This window comes from Benincasa hispida, chromosome 12 (genome assembly GCF_009727055.1).
Source record: "Benincasa hispida cultivar B227 chromosome 12, ASM972705v1, whole genome shotgun sequence".
Lineage (NCBI taxonomy): Eukaryota > Viridiplantae > Streptophyta > Magnoliopsida > Cucurbitales > Cucurbitaceae > Benincasa > Benincasa hispida.
The window spans coordinates 45355314-45375987 of NC_052360.1; the positions used below are offsets into that span (position 1 = coordinate 45355314).

Genomic DNA, 20674 nt, shown 5'->3' on the forward strand with positions numbered 1-20674 from the left:
GTACACTATGTTGTAATATCTTAACCAGCATTCATGAAATAATATGACGTACAAGATAAAGTTCCAAGGTTTCCCAATGACCATTTCCATCGATCTGCTGACTGCTAGGCAGCACATCAAGTGGACCATGAACATCACCTCCACCATTTGGGGATATCAATAAAAGACTATTTATTCTTGGATCATTCCTGAAATCACAATTAAGTCAGCAACTACACTTCCTACTAGTGAAACTAACCAACCAATAGGAAAAACAACAGAAGTTCTTTGAATCATAAATGATTGACTTACAGAACTGCAGATGAACCTGATCTACTAGGACAACATTTCAATGACATGGCAGAGAAAACTCTTTCCAACTCCCTGAGTCAACAAAGTTCAAGCCATGCAATTCTGAGCAGAATCAATAGAGTTATGTGTTATGCAATGACAGCATAAGCGAAGATCAATACCTCTTTAATGCTGAATCTCGCCAGAATCTTATTACAACAGAAAATGCCATATCATAAAAATTGTTCTGGACCAGAAGATCAACTAACTCTGAAGGGGCCTCATGAATCCCTGACAAACGAGAGTCTGCAGAAAGCTTAAGTTAGTGCAATCTACAATAGGTGCTTTCATATATTAGATAGATTTAAAAGCTAAGGTTTTTATACGAGGTTTTTCTCATAATTTCTCATCATGCTTCAAGGAAATCATAATACAGAATAGTCCATATCCTTACCAGTGAATGGCCATTTGATATTTGCTAATGAAAGGAGATACTCTGATGAAGTTAGCACAAATTCATTTTCTAGTTGCTTCATATCGATATAAATATGCTGCTTCTGAGGCTTGGTGTCATCTCTGGCAACTATGCGCAGAAGGAAAAAAAAACCATCTTTTCAAACAAAACAAAATAACAGAATCTTTGTATAACTAGATAAATATTTTCAATTGAAAACAATGGAAAGAAAGTAATAAGTCAGAAAATCTGGAAATGAAAAAATGACTAGGGAAAAGTTCATTAAATAAAGTTTTCCTTACACTGTTCATCAACAGTTCTTTTAGCTTTCTTACTTGGGTAGTGCTTACTCTGGATAGCATCTCTTTCAACCGGGGCTTCAATCCAGGCAAAATCAGGATGAACAAGGTGCAATGCATTAATAGCAGCAGAAAGGCCATTCAATCTTTCCAACAGCAATGAGGAACTGAACTGGTTATCTCCCAGAGCTCCTTCCATTCTCAAACGAGCTGAATAAAGGTAGATATAACTTGCTGCTTTCTGCCAATTATGTCGGTGTATTTCAAAGGCATACAGCAACTTATACAAGCTTGGCCTTGACAAGAGATCAGAACGTTCTGCCTGCATTGTAATAAAGAAACCCTAGACATGAGCTGACAAGAGAAACAGCAATTTAAGCTAGTAAAAGATAAATAACATTGACGATGAACATATAAACTTCAAGCTTTACAGCTAAATACCTTCCATACAAGCTCTTGCTCTACCTTTTCTACTAACCCAATGAATGGTAATTCTCCACAACAAAGAATCTGTACAATTGATCAGTAAAACTTCATTTAAGCAAAGAATGGAGGCAAGTTTCTTGTTACTTGCATAGCTACTGGCAGATCAATCATTAAATTCTTTTAGAAGAAACCAAAATTAAACCCCTTCATCTTCCATAACCTCATAAAGTCTATTTAAATCAATAAAATTCAAAAAGTTACATAGATGTACCTAACGGTTGATAATATTGGGATGACCTAAAGGGGTGGTATCACCGAATCTAAGGAAGAAACCTCTTTTTTTCTAATCTTCAATCAAAATGGTTGCTGGTAAGAAACACAAATTGTTTTTCACTTCATTGTATGTTGTTGAACAATCGACCAAGCTTAATGTTTGGGAAGAAATACTTACAAGACCTCCAAAGAATTCCCCAATTGCCTCAAATGTTTGTTAAAAAATTAAAAAATAAAAAATAAAAAAATAGAATAATGATTTTCATTGGAAAAAAATGAAAGAATATTACAAATGTATGTGAAGCCCTAGTGACAAAAGCATATATGACGAGAGGTAGTCCACAAAAAGGAAATTCCACTAAAGAAAGGACTCGAGCTATACAAAATAGAGCCTATCTAATAATTACAAATGTATGTGAAGCCCTAGTGACAAAAGCATATATGACGAGGGGTAGAAAGGGACTTGGTACATCTGAAAGTTAGTTAGAGGTAGTGGAATGTGGTTCTAAGGGTATGGCTAGTAGGGAGTGTAGAGGAGAATGCAGGGAAAGAAGGGCATAGGGACAGTTTTCGCTTAGAACAGAGAAGGTGAAATCCTGACACTTGAATCGGTCTGCAGCTATTGTTTCTGTTTCCTTTCATTTTGTTTTTTGTATTTTCTTGGTGAACATTGATAGACTGATAGTTATCTTTCAAACTGGGGGAAATAGATAAGAATTCCCTCCTTTATATTGCTTTGTTCCTTGTTTAGGAGTTTCTTTATGAATTTACAAGTCATTGTTAGTCGATGTTGGAACAACGTACTATGCTCCCAGCATGAAAACTGACAATTAATAGTATGTAATGAAGAAGAATTAGTTAAACCTAGCTAATGGCAAACAAAGTTATCGATAATTAGTTTGTTTTACAAGAAATCTAAATTAATAAAATAAATAGAAGCCATTGTAGGTCTTCAAGTTGTTCATGAATTCTATTTAGCGAGTTTTTATTCACGTATTTGGCTGTTTTGAAGGCTGTCTTTCCTATCTTAGTTGTTGATGGTCATGAATAATTTTTCATTTCATCCCTGAAAAGCTGTTTCCTTTAAGAAGATAACAAAAGAAATATAAGGAATCATATGTTTTTCATTTTAGTTAAACCTACTAAAAGAAATGCTTTTCTACATTATCATCAACGCAGATGAAGTCACCTGGCCAAGCAAGATAATATCTGAAATATGAATTCATTGTGTTCAATAATTCAAGGAGGCATAGGAATCGGATCGATGATGCTCAAAGGAAATAGGCAACGAACCTTAATGGCATCACATTCATAAAGGACTATTATGAAACGTCTTAAGCAGATATGTTTGCTCTCCTCATCTGGATTTGAAATGATTGCACAATATGCATCAGAGAGTTGATGTAGATCCAATGCAAACTTGAAGACATTTGCCCAAAGCCGTCCTTGGACAGTAATGGCAGATTCATTGAAAGGAAGTCTACCACAATAATCGTCCTTTGGGCTTACAGCTTCTTCCACTAGCTCAAGTGCAGCAAGAGCAAACTCAAAAGCACCTTTGCTGATATTATACTGCTCAAACAATTGCATAGACCACTGATAGTAATGGAACTTCCATGCGACACTTGATACACAACCAGCTGAAAAATAGTGGGGTTGGATGGGTGAATAAATACACAGACTGAATTAGCTGTTCCATAAAAACATTTAAAAGTATTTCACTTTTATTTCATGAACTTACTAGACTCAAAAGAAAATCCCACTTCATGAGGCAAACTCTGCAAAGCCTGAAAAGAACTGTTTCCAGATGAAGCTCTGCATGGAACAGTCACAACGAAGAGATTACCTTGTAATAAATGAATATATTCATTTTATAGGTTACAAAATAAAAAGTAAATAAGAGAATATGTTGATTATCTTTTCATTTATTATTTACATTCTTAAGTTGAAATCTGTGGAATAAAACTCTATAAATAACAAACAAGATTCTATAGGACACATCGCTGGCTTGAAACAAAAAAGAAAAAACAAAAAAAGTATTCAACTATAAAATGAAAATAAGGTGACGCAATTCCTCCTGAGGAGGATAACAGCCATGGGCATGTAATAGTGCATGGAAGTTAATTAAAACCAACGCCTGATTAAACTTAAGAAACTGCATATAGCTTCTATGACACAGAACAGTATTTGAAATGAACATAGAATTCAGCCACGTATGATACCTGAAGAAACTGCATATAGCTTCGTGAACCTTCCTCTCTTTCACTGGTCCGTGCAACTTATAATGTGCCTGACCAAGTTGACAACAACCAAGCAGGTGATGCATTACAGACCATCCACCATCCGCATCTTGCATACAGTGTGACGTCTTCTCATTCTGTGATTGAGCCTTCACGACACTGAGCAGGTACTTTTTTTTTTTTTTTTTTTTGAAGGGAGCAGTAGAAAATAAAACTGTATTAAGAATGGCAAGGGATCGAAGAATACAAAGAAAGAAAAGGAATAAAAGAATAAAACATCCTTATAGATTCTGAAACAAATTAGAGAGGAAGTAGACCAATTAATACTGGTAACCATTACAAATTGATCATTTGTCCTGATGTTACTCCTAATCATTCCCAGCTGTTACTGGTATTTCATTCCCAAGTATGGAGAGCTCTTATTTAAAGAGAATCACTATAAAATGATCATCTAGTTGAAATCTTGAGCTTGAGCTTTAGACTAAAAGGGTATTGATCAATCAAGGGAACAGTAACAAAAAATTAACTTATCAGAAAAGCAATCTAACACTCAGGGCAACAATATTAAAGATGAGACCAATGTTCTACTCCCATTTCTTCATCGATCAAAAACATCTGGCCTAACTTGTTGTTCCAACACCCATTGGGAAAAGTGTTCATAACTGGACTAAATTCCCTAGTATGCCTACCGCATGCTATCCTTTTGATAGGAGTGATTATCATTTGGTCAGCATTTGTTTTTGGCTCAAACCTTTGAATATTAAAGAGGTTAAAACGTGTTACATTGCATGTTATCCTTTAACTATTCTCGAACTATCACTTCTTCTCATTCACCCACTGAGGTAAATACTATGGATCCAAATTTATTTAGAAAAATGTTCACGTCTCTTGGACTCCTCTATAAGACAAGTGGGTAGTAGAACTTATCTACAATAGCTCCATCAAAGCCTTCAATCCCCGTTCCATGTAGCCATAAAGATTCATCTTTAGAAGGTAGAAATTTGATTCATGCCATCGTCCATTTGACAAAAGGAACCTTGAGCTCCTCTTTCTTCCTCCATGTGGTGACTTTGATGCTGAATCACAAGTTAACCTAAGCATTGTGGAATCTCGTGCAGTGATAGCACCAACAAAGTGCTATTTTCCATAGCTTAATTCGGGCTCATTCTTGGATTTTATGTGTTTATTATGCTATTTTGTAAGCATTGAGCAACTAAGAAGTAGAATGGACCATCAGAGCCAAAACAAGAGGAAAATGGACCACAACGGAGCCCCATAGCATCAACTGTGAAGAAAATGGGTGAAATGACAAAATTACCCCTGGCGCTAATGCAACAACACCACACCAGGCGGTGTACCCAACATTTGAAGGCAGAAGCAGCATATCTTGGGAGCGGAACATTAATGAAATGCAAAACCCTAGTCCCCCCCCCGCCACTCCATACGACAAGAAAGGCTAGTGCCGCAGTGCTGTCCCTAGGCATCACGACGCTTAGCCCTTTTTATAAATAGGTTTTTGGCCGAATTAGGTCAGTTCCAGACTTAAATTCTCTTAATTCTTCATTTCCAGCACCTATCTTCTTGTAATTCTCATTTATTTCAACTTCAAGACTCATCTTGCCACATTATGAGTGGCTAGGTAAGTATTTCTAGCTTAGGGTAAGATTTAAACCCATCTGATCTTGGTTGGGAGACTTGGATTTTCAGTTCTATGATGTATGCTTGCTGATATTTCTCTGTTCTTGAATGATATATTAATTTCTATGCATTGAATTTATGGGTTCTTGGCCAATTCTCATTCATTCTTCGATTGCTAAAGAATGGGAAATCTAATATATTTTAGTCTCAATGGGCAAGGGTTAAAGCATGCTTGGGTTTGAACTAGGTTGTTTAGAATAATCTTTCACAAACATATTGCATGATTAACTAATTTCAAGAATAAACCGATTGGTAAGTTAGGCTAACCAGGTTATTAAATCGACTTAGCTAGATTACCTATCTTAATGCAGGTACTTAATTGACATGGACACTGATGAACCCAATTAGTTAAGCATCTAGGTTGATTGAGAAATTAATCAATACATTAGGGCATGTAGCTTTGGTCTTCTAGAGCACATGAGCTACGATTAAAACAAGCTAACATTGCATGATTTTAGAAGTCCTATGATCAACCAAATGAATGGGTGGATTCTGAATCCCTAGGGTAGACATTTTAATCGAATTAATTCCCGTTTTAATTATGCTTTTACATTCATGTTGTTTAAATTCAATTGCAAATAAAACAACCAACAAACCCCTCCTGTGACCACTCAAATTCATCAGTAGGCTTTAACATCTCAAGATTCCCTGTGGATACGACCTGTTTCCACTAGCTACAAGTTCTTGAAAGCGGTTTACTAATTTATTTATTTGGGGTTCGATAGCCTAAAACATGCAGCTGAGAGATAATCACTATGATGATATGGAGATTGACGGCTCCCTTTCCTTGAGTTTCTATTTCATGAAAATGATAAGGAGATCATTCCTCCTCCCTCGTGATAAAAAAATGATAAGGAGACTTTTATTGCAACTTGTGATCTTGTATCACGTGAAACTCTCCTTCGACATCATAAGGATCATTTTATTCAAGGTTCCAAAGACCCTCTCATTCAGTCTCTTCATTTTCTTTTGATGTTTAGGTGTAATGCTTCATTTACTGACAGCCCCTTTCTAAAAAGTTTGTGATTCTTTTCGATCAGTTCCTCGATTGTTTTTTATCCAATTGGAAGCTTCTGTTCTTAGAGTATTTATGGTGCTTTGCTGTTGCTTTTTTTCTTTTGGCATGTTGTGTGGTCTACAAAGGGATGGTATCGGTTCAACAACTTGAAGTTGCATAGATCTACATCTCGTTGCCTTTGTGAAATTCAATTGGTTGTTAGATCTTCTCTGGAGAAAAAAATTTGGCCAGCTTTTACAATACATTGGTTCTTGTTGTTGCCTGTTGTGGACCTTATGGTTGCTTAGCGAGATTCTTTGGAATTGACCTTTGGTTTGATAGGTTTCTTTTTGTTTCTTAGTCAATCTCACTTATTGTAATTGTCTTAAGATCTTGCTCTCTTTTCTTTTTCTCTTCGTTTGGGAGACTGTGTCCTTTGAACGTTTTCTTTTGCATCTTGTTCAAAAAACATAAGGGAGAAACAAGGAAGGGAAGGAGAAAAGAAAGGGAGAAGAATAGTATAAATCATTGGGAACACCAACACAGTCTTTCAAGGTCTACTAATGTTGCTGCAGCAATGCAAGAAAGAGCGCGAACTCCTTTTTTCTTTTCTTTCTTTTTCCTTCTTTCTTTCTTCTTCTTCCTTTTTCTACTTCCTCTTCTTCATATTATGTTAGGTCAATTGGTTAGAGAAGTGTTTTCTGGCCACATTGATCGACTGATAGTTAGTTTTGCAATGTGCAAAACCAACACCAAACTGTCAACTAGAACAATAGACCAATGTCAGTTCATTCATGTTTGGTCAGTCGGGTCAGTTTGTGGGCATTGTTTGACCACCCTACTTTCTAATGTAACTTCCTTACTGGAAGCTTTGGAATAATCCTGTCAAATTCTTGATTGAGTTTCTGTTTGCCGAATGTTTTCTTGAAAGTAGTTGGAAGATCATTTAGTTGGTGGCTATTTGCTAGTGTTTTCAGCCGTTTATGGTTTCTGCAGTAACAAATTAGCATAAATACTAGTTGTTTCACTTTCAACCCATCGAAAATAGACCAAGAACTTCTTTCTCCCATTTGGTCTGCACAAAATGGGTATCAGACCTCCTATCCTACATCCTAGGACTAGGACTTGATGGCTGTAAAAGGTGTTGTTCATTCTGGTAGGGGGCAAAATATGGATCCCCAATCCAATCTACCATAAATTCTTTCTATTAGATCATATAATTAAATTCGCCTTCACCCATGAGCATAAGCTTTTGGGTCAATTGGTGATTGATGGTATCGGAACAGGTTGGTTCAGGAGATCTTGTGTTCAAACCCCTGCATTGTAATTTCCCCCCAATTAATATTGATTTCCAACTTGTTTTGCTCTTCCTCATATTTCAATCCTACAAGTGAGGGGGAATTTTAGATGATATAATTAAATTCACCTTCACTCATGACCTTAAACTTTTGGGTCGATTTAAAACTTTCTCCAAAACAATAAGCGAACATTTTCTATCACTTGGAGCTGTTTAGGTTGAGTATATTTTGATACGGTTTTCTTTTCTATAATTGATCTTACTTCTACTCAGTACTTATGAAGCCCAATGTAACTTTTACGAATAAGAATATATTATTCCACTTAATAATTAGAATAACACTATCAAAGATCAAATCCCCCCAAAAATTGCAAATTTTACGTTGGTTTTCAGCCCCATGCAGTATCAGCATGCACAGTCAACAGTATGCACAAGTTCCCAGCTATGACTCTCTTTCCAAACTCGTGTGTTCTTTTAGGCAAGCTCGTGAGGATATTAATCATCTTATTATAGCTGGCTCCGCAGCTACAAGCTTACGGATCAATCTTTTTAGAGAGTTGAGTATGGATAGGGTTTAACATTGCACATCAAGCTTTCCCTGTTTCATCTCTTTGCCAATCAGAGATTCCCAACCGAATAATCAGACATTCAAGAAAGATTCCCATTGAGAAGTTATGCTTTGTACTTTTACATTAGTTAATGAAACATGTGGCGTTTTTTATGGGTAAATAAAATCCACATGCAAAAAGCTAGGATTAAATAATTGGAAAAACAAGAGCGAAGGACAAAAGGGGGAAAGGGTTCAAGTGTTGTCTATAGCAGAATGCTAACCTCAACAGCATCATATTGGCCATGCCTTAGCAGTACCAGTGAAAGCTCAGTTGAAGTATTTAAAAAAGCTGAAGGTTCTCTACTGTTCCCCCAAATAACCCAGCTGGTAAAATTTTGTGTTGCAAGAACAATGTCCTGCGGATTAAGAAGACATTTGGTAGACAGGTAGATAGGCCCTTCAGCTGAAGAATTCATCATTAACAGAAGTAAAGAAGCCAATGTAAAGTCACATTTTCCAAGTTTCCCCTTCCATATTTCTTTACCTCCATGTGTATCTGTAACAGGATAAACACATTTAAAAATAAATAAATAAAAGACGAAAACTAGAATAATATTATCAGTTCAAGAAACAGCAGCATTTAAATTTCCATCCAGAATCACAATTTCAACACCGATCAAAGTTATATATTTATCTACCTAACGTTTGTAAACTCATAACTTGAAGATTAGAGATAATATGATGCAATCAGATGCCAGTTGCCACATTAAGTTTCTCCTAGAAATGATCTCTGGGTTGGAGCAGTGAAACAGAAATAACGAAAGAAAATGAAATGTGCTCTCAAAGTTTGATTAGCACTTCCTTTAAAATGCACAATACAGTAAGAACACAAACTCTATAACGACAGGCAATAAATACTGAAATAAAATCATAAAGAGCTCGATTGGGTGATAATACCAGCAACAACCACCTTACACCTACCAATTTGTAAAAGTGAAAGTTGAGAACTAAAATCCTCAACTGCAGCTGACTCAGATGGCGTGATAGCAAGGAAATGAATAATGTGCCACTCACAAATAATTTCCTCAATCATTGGAATTAATTCAAGTTTTATTCTCGATGTGTCATCGTGGAGTAAGCCAATCTGCATGCAAAGTGGACCACTCAAATATTTAATGTAACAGATACATGGTAAAATGTTCTTACATATAACATGATATATAAAAACAGGATCTTGCTTAACGATCAATCCATAGGAAATGCAAAGTGGAACACTCAAACATTCAATGTAATAGAATAGAAGTATGGTAAAATGTTCTTTAAGGATAACACAATTTCTGAAAACAAGAGCATGCTTGAAAACTTACCATTAGATAGACAAGAAGAGGAATCTCATGCTCAAAGATCCATCAGGAAGAATAAGTGCTATTTGCTAATGCAGCTAAAATCTATAGAACTCTTTTTCTAGTTTTCAATTTTTTCAGAAACAGTAGAGGAACCACCATAATACAGCTGTATAAATGGTGGTTACATGTAAAGAAAAACAACTGCATTCATCTCCTAAAGGCTAAAAGCTATAATCTCTCCCTCCAATATAAAATGATTTAAATGTTACCATATAGAATATAAATGGACGCTTCCCTTCTCTTTACTCTTTCCTTCCCCTCCCTCTATCATTTCTTGATTTCTTCCATCGACAAAGCTAAAGTCTGACAGCTTCTGTGGATTATCAGTTTTATCGACGATTTTAGTTCATCAGTCAAGTTTATCTCTCCTTGAAGTTGATTAATTTTGTATCTCCTCATCATTCCCGGGTAATTAAGAGTTGTGTTCAGAATTCCCTTTTTTGCATCTGGAAAGAAGATGAGTTTTTGTTGAAGGACATAAAACATGAACAGGTTACCACCCATCACACATCCCTCTCTCTTTATCGGGTTAACCACCCATCACAGTCTAGGATTGAGGTTTTGTCTTCTCATTTTAAAAGTGTAAACTTAACATTAAATAGATTTTACATGATTAAAAGCGAGTTTTGGAATGATTGTAAACTTGACATAAGTGATTTAGCAATTAAAAAATCACTTTCAAACATGCACTTAATTACATGGGATGAAAACAAAATTCAAGTTCTGGAATTTATTAAGGTTGGCTACACTGTTAAAGTCTCCGTTTTTGCAAAGAAAGCATTGTGATCACCAACATCTATGACCCTAAAGATTATCAAGAAACAAACTTGCACTTGTTATTCTTATTTGTTGAAGACCCTAAGAAATCAGACGAGGAATGCAAATTTTTAATCAGTTGATAGAGGAATTGGAGTTACTTGAGATAAAGATATCTGATGGAAAATTCACGTGGTCAAAGCTGGGAGATGATTCTTCTTGCTCGACTATTGGTAGATTTCTTGTTTCCAAGAATTGGGATTTTCGTTTCGATAATTCAAGAGTTTCCAGATAGGCTCATCTTTTGAGTGGGGTCCATCACTCTTTTGTTTTTGTAACAATTGATTGAATAATTCTGATTATCAGAAGTTAACTACTTCTACGTTATCTAATATCTCAAGACATTTCTAGTGGTTGGCCCAGTTATGTCATTAATTCTTAGCTGCGTAATTTGAAGATAGCTATTAAAATGTGGTTTTCTAAAATCAATCACTTAGGGGATGTTTGGCTCACAAACATGAGTTGAGTTGGTAAATTTTACCAACTCAATGTTTGGTCCACCAACTTTAAATGTTGGTAGAGTTGAGTTGGTATATTTTACCAACTCTCCCTCCTTCCAATTTCCATCGTGGATCTTCTTCTTCGTTGCCTTTCGAAGCTAGGAAACAAGAGAAAATGGAGAATGGTAAGTGCTTTCAAACAATTTGGACAACTTTTAATTGATAAATTGATAATAAAGACTTTAATATGATTCTTGAAGAAAGTTCTCCTATCATTTTGGTATCAGAGTAAATGTCTAGGGCAACATTGGGTCCCATCAGCAGAAGACCGAGAAACTCTTGGAGCGTAGATCACAAAGGAAGTTTTGAGAGTTGTGCTAGTTGCCAAACAATGCACACCTAATTGGAGGAACCTTTAAATTCAAGAAGAGCATGAAGAAATTTGAATAATCCTCCAAGAGTGAAGTTCTACGATGCTAGAAGAACGTACAAGTCCAAAAAATACTTTCCTGGTTGTAAAACAACCAAGAAGGGTTGAAGCCTATTCAAGAACACACGTCACTTCGTACTATAATTATCCTAAACCTAGCAAAGTAGTCGTATCCTACGTCAATCCTGGAGTATTGGAAGAATTAGAGGAATGGCTAATGTTTGGGGTACCTTGAAAAAAAAATGATGCAAAATTTGGAACAATTTTCAAGAAGATAAAAAGAATTCAAAAATGTTAGAATTGCAAATATTGAAAGAAACATTCATGAAATTCAAAAGCTCAGTCGAAGTTATGAAACCATGCAAGTAACAAATAAAACAGAAAATCTAGAAGATCTGAGAGTGAGTGTGAAGGAGGGGTAAGCAGAAACGTGTTGAGACCTAGGACTCGAGTGTGAACGACGTTGTGGGCAATGAGAAAGAAAAATCAATTGAAAAAGAAAACCAAACTCAAAGTTGCACAACCTATGCAGTGGTGAAATCACAAGCAAGAAACAAGAAGACGGGATGATGGAACCTAAAACCCTATTTGCAATCCTTGGTGAAGCAAAAGAAGGAGAAGTTGCGCTCAAAGGTAGTGTTTTTGCTTGCAACAAAGACAAGGAAGAATATGTAATCATTTTGGACCAAATACGCACCCAACCCAACTCGACTTGTTTTCGTAGTTTTTCAACCTACAATCCACACATTCCAACCCGACTACCTTCATTTTGGGCCCATGACCTATGCAACCCAACCCAACTTTGGCACTCTTCATTTTTTTCCCTTAATCCAACCAAGATCAATTATTAACCAACAAAGCCCATTCTTCTTATGCAATTAGCTCAACCCACTTTGAACTCTAGACATATGAGAGCTTCATTTGTTCAAGTCAGCAATTTTCTCAAACCACACAATGATTTACATCCAATTGTCTTGGGGCGTGAATTTCTTTTACATTTTACTGCGGGTTTCTTTTTTTGTTTATTTGTTTTTTTTATATTGATTTTCTTTCCAAAACTTGAACGAGTTTTTTTTAGAGGGATAGAATGATTGTAATATGATTAGGGTAAATTAGGATATCTTGGTTAAATCCTTAATTGATTGGGATTAGGATTAGGATTAGCTTCCTTGCTTAATTAGGACTGAGATTAGTTTCTTTGATTATTTAGGATTAAGATTAGGGATAGCTCCCAAAATGAGCTATCTTTCTCAACCTAAATTGGGCTTAGTTCTTAGGAATATGTTTACGTGTGCTCTTATGCAAGAAATCGAGCTATAGAGACTCTTGGGACATTATAGGTGAAAAACAAGCCAAAATTGGGAACTTAGAGGTCAACCGGAGCATCGAGCTCTAAGGATGACAAAAAGGATGAAATTTCCCCCAAAGGTCTAGCATCGCAGCGTTCGAAGGCAATAGGTGTGCAAGGCAACAGCTTCACAACGCTGACCTATGGCGTCACGGCACTACACCAATTTGTCGCAGTGTCACAACACTCTTGCCATTTCTATATACATGTCGTTATTTTTAGGGCTATGAGAAAAAAGGGGATTCCACTCAAGCTATGGAGCCTTTTAAAAGATTTTCTTCATTCTTTTCAGTTTTTACTTAGGTTTAAATCGGTTTCCTTGGATAGTATCCCAACATGATGACGACAAGCATTGACTACTTCCTTTCGGTATGTATTCTTGGCTAGTTATGTTTTAGCATAGGCATTTGGAGAAGTAAAAGACCAGCCAAAAGCAGGTAAAATAAGATCCCAAAAGCTGAGAGCAAAAGAACAATGGAAAAAGGGACGGCAATTCATCATTCTTGTGACATATATGACACCATGAGGGAGAAAGAGACACATAAGGCATACGGTGCTGCAAACGGTCAACAGTATTAATGGCACCCCAACTGAGCTCCCAAAGAAAGATTTTAATTTTTGTGGGATATCTATTTATCCAAATGACCAAATAAAGATCAGTCAAGACAGAATTCATGTCACCCACTAAACCAGTCATAAGAGATTTAATAGTAAAATCCATTGAAGGATCAAAGGGCCACAACCAAGTATCAGGAGAGGAATGCAAATAGACAGAGGCCAGAAAAAGGGATAATGACGCCTTTTTAGCAATCTCCAACTCAGTAAGGTTACGATGTAAGTTCACATTCCATACAGACATAGAAGGGAGCCAGGCATTACCAACAGTAACCTCAGGCTGTTGTACAAGATGAAAAAGCCTCTGATAAGCATTGGCAAGAACACCACAACTAAGCCAAGAGTCGATGCCAAAAAGACGTAGAAGCACCATCACCAATACGACGACTAATCTGATTGGCAATCAAGTCGATAAAATGACAAATGTACCTCCATGGAGCTTTAGAAGAACCACCAGAGATAGAAAAGGGCCACACATAATCAGAAGAATAATACTTAGCAACAATGAGATTCCTACATAAGGCATCATGCTCAGATAAGAATCGCCAAGTCCATTTTGAAAGAAAAGAAGAATATCGATGTTTCAAATTCCCAATTCCAAGACCACCCAATAAATGAGGACGCTAAGAAATCACCCAATTCACATTATGCACGCCTCCATCACCATGAGAGCCTTCCCAAAAGAAGTCACAAACCAATTTATCAACACAATTAATAACAGAGGAAGGAGCCTGAAACAAAGACAAATAATAAGTAGGGAGGCTAGAAGAGTGGCTTGAATAAGCGTGTGTCTGCCCCTTTCGAAATATATGCATACTTCCAACTATGAAGTTTATGCTGAAATCTTTCCACCACAGGCTGCCAGAACAAAACAGACTTAGAATTGCCACCAAAAGGAAGCCTTAAATAAGATGCAGGCCAAAAACCTCTTTTACACCCAAAAGAATGAAATAATCATTCAAAATCAGAGTCTGAAACATGAATTCCAAGGAGCTCACTCTTAGCAAGATTGATTTTAAGCCCTGAGGCACATTAAAAAATGTGGACAATGTCCAATAACTTCTGTATGGCAGATCTCTCAGCAGTAGAGAACAACAAAATGTTATCAACAAACTGTAAATGATTCAAAGAAAAAGCCGATTGACCGATAGGATGAGCAATGGCAAGACCCAACAAGAAGCTATGATCAAGAAGACGACTCAAACAATCAGCAACTAGAATAAATAAGATGGGAGAGAAAGGGTCCCCCTGTCTTATGCCGTGTGAGTGAATAATCTTGCCATGAGGGCTACCATTAATAATGATAGAGTAATTCGCACTAGTGATGCAACCTCTTATCCAAGTGCACCAATGAAAACCAAAACCTTTAATCTGAAGAATGGAGTCAAGAAAGTCCCAATCAACCGTATCAAAGGCCTTGTCAAGGTCAAGTTTTAAGACAACCCCTGGTTTTTTTCCTAAAAGTCCAATCATCCCTGAGTTATTAGCCATCAAGGAAGCATCAAGAATCTGTCCATTAGCCACAAAAGCAAGCTGATTGACAGCAATGGTGAAAGGAAGAACCTTCTTCAAACAATTCGATAAAACACGAGTAATAATCTTGTAAGCACATGGAATGAGGTAATCGAATGATAATCAAAAACAGATTTACAATCAACTTTCTTAGGAATCAGGAAGATACAAGTCTCATTCAGCTTAACATTAATAACCCCAAATGTGTAACACTCATTAATAAGTAAGATCATATCATATTTAAGAGTAGTCCAGAAAAGCTAGAAAAACTCAGCTGTAAAACCATCAGGACCAAGGGATTTATTTGTGGCAAAGGAGGAGACGGCTGAAAAAACCTCATCTTCAATATAGGGGTGCTCTAGATCCATCGCTTGAGAGGAAGAAATAGGATTCCAATCAAGATTAGTTGGAAGGAATTGTTGACCACCGTCTTTTTTGAAGATAGATGAATACATTCAGTCTCAATATCATTAGAAGTCAAAAGACTAGCGTCATCCCTGGATAGAATTTCAGCAATGGAGGATTTACGATGGCGGGCAGCAACAATTCTACTCGGTAGTATAGGTTGTGTTGATTAGTCATTATAAATTTTATTTGAGGTATCAAAGAAGGATTCAACACCATCCTTTCGGCTATCATCAAATAGTTTCTTTTTTATTTCTCTATAAATAGAGAAATTATCTTCTTGTTTGGACAACTTTTAATTGATAATAAAGATTTTGATTTGATTCTTCGCAAAAGTTCTTCGTTCATCTCTTAGGCTACATAAAAATTCTAGGATATATAAAAATTTAGCATAAAGATACAGAATGTAATCCTCTAAAAAAATGTCAAGTCAATGATAATAGTACAAAACACAATACAAACACTGAAATACAAAAAGCAACATTGGAGATATTGAAGAACACTAGTCAATAGAATACAATAGAAAAAGTTAGTGGTGCAACAGAGTTAGATCGATCAAAGAAGAAAAAGATTAGAGGGAGAAGTATGAAGATAAACAAAAAACTTCAGATGTTCAAGTGGGTTATTTTTTCCCTAACATTGTGGAGACTCAGGCATAAAGATGAAGATTAAATGATTCTAGGATTTGGCTTTTTATTTGTTTCTTTTAATTTTGGGCTAGGGTTCTGGGCTTTTTAAATAGGTTGCTTAGATTGGATCGTAAAAGATTATATAAGTTGCTTTTCTTTTTTTTAAAAAAAAAAAAAAAAAAAGGTTCAATGTGTCCCCTCATGTCCGATATTTAGAGAGAAAACAGATTATGTCAGATTGTGTATCAGATACATATCTGGAGTATCGACATTCAATACGTATCTAATACCAATTATCTACCACACATGAAGTACTTGTGCTTCATTGAAGGTCTCCTACATGAGTTGTGGAATGAAAGAAATCAATATGTATTTCACGATTCTTCACTATATATGTTCGAGTCTTTGATTCAACCCACTTGAAGTCTTCATCATGGTGTTCATTATCTGAAAGTTTCCAGGGTTATTCCATCCAAGATTTGAGGAGAGTTTTATTGTTTCTTTTTAGTTGATCGCTTTTCTTTTATACCTTTTGTGATTCTATTTTCTTATGTTTGGTTACTTTGTATTTCTTTTCATGAAAACTGTCCATAGAAGTTGGAATAAGCATCAAAAGGTTCCATCAAGGGAGGAGTTCCTAATTTAATAATACAAGAATGCCTAACTTTGACATCAATTTAAAACATTCTTCTCATACCAATGAAAAGTTTGTTTATTCTAAGAAAAAAATAAGGAGAAGAAAAGATCAACATGTTATCAATATATTAAATATATAATTAAATCTGTCCAAGACTCTAAGGCATCAAACAAATAACAGAAAATTTATAACAATATTACAGGGAAAGGAAGCATACATTAAGCAAATAAAAAAAATGAAATACTAAAATTTACCTCGTCCTCAATTAATTAAAATGGATCTTTTAGATAAATAAACAAAAAACAGGATTACGTTATACAAATAAACGGCATTTCTAAATGTCTGACAATTTTAGGAAACTACAATACATACGTAAAAGAACTGACCTGTCCACTGACGGAGACCATATAATTTAGTAACAACAGGACATCTAACGCTGACTCAAGCATAACCTTGGAAATTTGTGAGGTTGCATGAACCAAAATGGAGGTATTGGCATCTGATGATGTTTGAGGCTGTACTTTGTGAGACATCTTTCGAGGAACAAAGTATTTGAGAAAACTTTCAATGACATCTAAAACCCTGTCCCACGAGGCACCTTTTTTGCACAAAGTATGAAGAGATAGCATCATATCAACAGAAAATTTTCTAAGATTTTTCTTATCAGCCAGTTCTCTTTCCCAACCACACCCAGCTTGAAGATCTGACCTCATTGCCACAGACGAGCTATATCCATTTTCCAGAACCTTCAAAATTCTACCAACAATTTCTCCAAAAGGAATAATCGGTGTGCTCATTAGTGACTCGTAAAATATAGCCAAAGTTGTTTTTCCCAAACGATGGCTAATACTAATAACACATCTCAAGACCTCAAACAAGAGTTCTGAATCTGAATCATTGCCGCTCCAATCGATGTCAGGGCCACCAAGTTCATCGAGTTCCCCAGAAAAACCTAGCAGATAATCAAAACGTTAATGTTAATGCACAAATGATGAAATAATTAAGGGGCATCGATGGTTTTCATCAAGGGGTACATATGTAAAACGAGCTACACTGCTATCCTACTTGAAAAACTATAAATCGCAAATGAGTTATGTTCTTTTGCGTTAGCGGCAAGAATCTTTGAAATACCGTCTAAAAGTTGTTCAACATTGTCCAAGCATCTAAAAAGTGATACCGAATTCCTTCTCACTAATCCCACTGCAGCTGATGTATTGTCGATAAGTATGAAAGAAGGTGCATTGTCTGTGCACCAATGATGGATGTAATGGGTACAGAAACTTTTCCACCATAGGTATATTGAAACGGGAGTTCCAGTTGCTCCCTAGCACAAACAAGAAATATATCATCCACTAGTTCTCTCAAAAATCATCTTATTTAGTCAAAGAAATCCACTGTTCCATGTACCGTAAGATATACTCTAACAGAGCCAAGAATCTACATAAATAAATCCTACATGTGAGTGTGAAACGAACCTCATCTTCAATGAGAGAAAGAATTTCTTGTTTCAGTTCATCAGAAGTCATAGATTGAAAGTTTGAATCTGTCCAGTGCCTACTATATTCCAGCAAAGTCGCACGAAGAGCCCTTTCATTGTAAACTCCAGGCTGTAGTAGTCTGCGCACGAATATAGAAGATATGAACGGCACAACCTCATCCTGCTTATGTACATTGACAAAACTATTATAAGAGTCATAATCTAACTTAACATCAGAAGTATGTGGTTCTAGTTAAAAAAATATTTTAATAATGATTAATGAAATAGATCATAGTAAGTAATATGATCTCCAGAAAAGTGTCAATATCAGATACAAAAATATTTATAGAATATACTCCAGCCACATGTCAGACAATGAAATCCAATGTGTGATCTTTTGTTTTTTTAAAAAAATCTCATACAAGTTGGCAATGCACAAGAAGTCCACACTACACAGACAAATCAAGATATAGTACCTAAAAATAAAACATGATAGTTTTTCAATCACAACTAAGAATGTTTACAACAAGTAGCGAAGACATAAATGACGAAGTTTTTCTAAGAAATTATAAAAAACAAAAAGAAACATGGGCTAGCTATTGACACACGGGCTTAAAGAAAAACAATGCACAGTGATATATGAGTGAGAATTGACTGAAGCTTAAGAAGATGAGCAAAAAGACAACGCATAATGATATGAGTGAGAACGACTAAAGCTTAAGAACACGGGCAAAAAAGAACAAGGGAAGAACATGAATGATTTATGCAAAGATGAGGAAGAAAGGAAGAAAAAACTGCCAATGACTTTGAAGTTAAATTTTCCAATAGTTAAATGGGCATGAAAAGGATTCTGATGAAGCCCATGATGTTAAAGATTTTGAAGCTCTTTGCGCTATTTTTCAAGAAGAAAATATTAGTTCACCTTCAAAGAAAGACAGATGAGTCTTCTCCTCCCCTCTCATCAATATTAAATGGGGGGGGGGGGGGGGGGGGGGGGGGGGTGAAACTTCCTTTCTAAAGGAATCTGGTACTGAAATCTATGAGATTATTACATGAGAATGGGGTTTTGACCTTTTGGTTTTGTTCTTTCTGCTTGGAATGATTTTGTCTTTGGCTGGGCTGAAGTGGTTGCTGTCTTTTGTTTTGCTCCAGTTTTTAGTTTTCCTGGCAAGTTGCTGCTGCTTGCGGTTTTCTTCGCAGTTGAGTTTTGTGCCGATGGGGCTTTTGGTTGTTCGTTCTTGTGGTGTTGGTGCATTTATCACTGATAGTTGCAGCTTTTTTTTCCCCCTCTTCTGGTATGATGTTTCAGCTGGTTGGTGCATTTTCTAATTGAAGCTTCAATGGTTCGAGGAACTTCCTATTAATGTTTCAGCTATTGTTTGAAAGCACAGAGTTTCTGGCGCATTGATCTTCTAGTTTTTCGTTTTTGTTGTTTGTTGGATGTCCTTTCGTTCCTCTTTTTGTTTGACTTGTTTTGGCTTCATTCAAGTTCTTGTAAGTTTTTTCTCTTTGGGCATTGTGTTTTTCCTACGGAAGAAATGATAACTCTTGAAAAGAATAATACGTGGGACCTTGTTACTCTCCTAAAAGGACATAAAATAGTTGGATGCAAGTGGGTGTTCACTCTAAAATATAAATTTGATGGTACTTTAGACAGGTTCAAGGCCAGACTTGTAGCGAAAGGGTTTACTCAGACTTATGGGGCAGACTATTCGGAAACTTTCTCTCCTACAGCGAAGTTAAACACGATTCAAGTTCTTCTCCCTGTTGCACTAAATAAAGATTGGCCTCTCCACCAACTTGATATGGAAAATGCCTTTCTAAATGGAGATTTAGAAGAAGAGGTGTATATGAGCCCTCCTCTAGGTTTGAAGCTCAATTTGATCATCAAGTGTGTAAACTCAGGAAGTCCTTGTATGGTCTGAAACGGTCTCCGAGAGCTTGGTTTGAAAGGTTTACTACCTTTGTTAAGTCCCGGGGTCACTCAGGGACACTTTGACCATACACTGTTCACAAAAGGTCCGTGTCTGAGAAAATTGTTGTCCTAATCGTGTATGTGGATGATATTGTCCTATCAAAAGATGATATTAATGATATCACCAAACTAAAAAAGAAAATGGCAAACAAGTTTGAAATCAAAGACCTCGGGAATCTAAAGTATTTCCTTCGAATGGAAGTGGTCAGATCAAGAGAAGGAATCTATGCCTTACAACGAAAGTACACTCTTGACTTGTTAAAAGAAACAGGTATGACTAGTGTAGACTTGCTGACACTCCTATAGAATTCAATGCTAAACTAGGAGATTTTGTTAACAAAGTTCTAGTTGATAAAGAAAGGTATCAGCGTCTAGTGAAAAAGTGAACTAGACATTTTCTACGTTGTCAGTGTTGTCAATCAGTTTATGCAAGCACCTTATGAAGAACATATGGAAGTTGCGAATCGAATTCTGAGATAT

General features: G+C 36.1%; 1 protein-coding gene across 4 annotated transcripts in view; it reads right to left on the bottom strand.

Annotated features, from left to right (window-relative positions):
• The window catches only part of LOC120092859 (nuclear pore complex protein NUP160), a 52681-nt gene that overhangs the window by 13148 nt on the left and 18859 nt on the right, over positions 1 to 20674 (bottom strand). For 2 of the 4 annotated variants that reach the window (XM_039051088.1, XM_039051091.1), the window contains exons 10-23: positions 18218 to 18400; positions 17874 to 18066; positions 17129 to 17694; positions 9486 to 9648; positions 8786 to 9060; positions 3945 to 4132; positions 3464 to 3537; positions 3016 to 3362; positions 1465 to 1533; positions 1027 to 1345; positions 725 to 853; positions 453 to 576; positions 292 to 363; positions 53 to 188 (exon numbers count right to left, since the gene is read on the bottom strand). In XM_039051088.1, the coding sequence (XP_038907016.1) occupies positions 53 to 188; positions 292 to 363; positions 453 to 576; positions 725 to 853; positions 1027 to 1345; positions 1465 to 1533; positions 3016 to 3362; positions 3464 to 3537; positions 3945 to 4132; positions 8786 to 9060; positions 9486 to 9648; positions 17129 to 17694; positions 17874 to 18066; positions 18218 to 18400 (2838 nt within the window). The remainder of the gene's footprint in view (positions 1 to 52; positions 189 to 291; positions 364 to 452; positions 577 to 724; positions 854 to 1026; positions 1346 to 1464; positions 1534 to 3015; positions 3363 to 3463; positions 3538 to 3944; positions 4133 to 8785; positions 9061 to 9485; positions 9649 to 17128; positions 17695 to 17873; positions 18067 to 18217; positions 18401 to 20674) is intronic. The other 2 variants (XM_039051090.1, XM_039051089.1) reach the window with 2 other exon arrangements.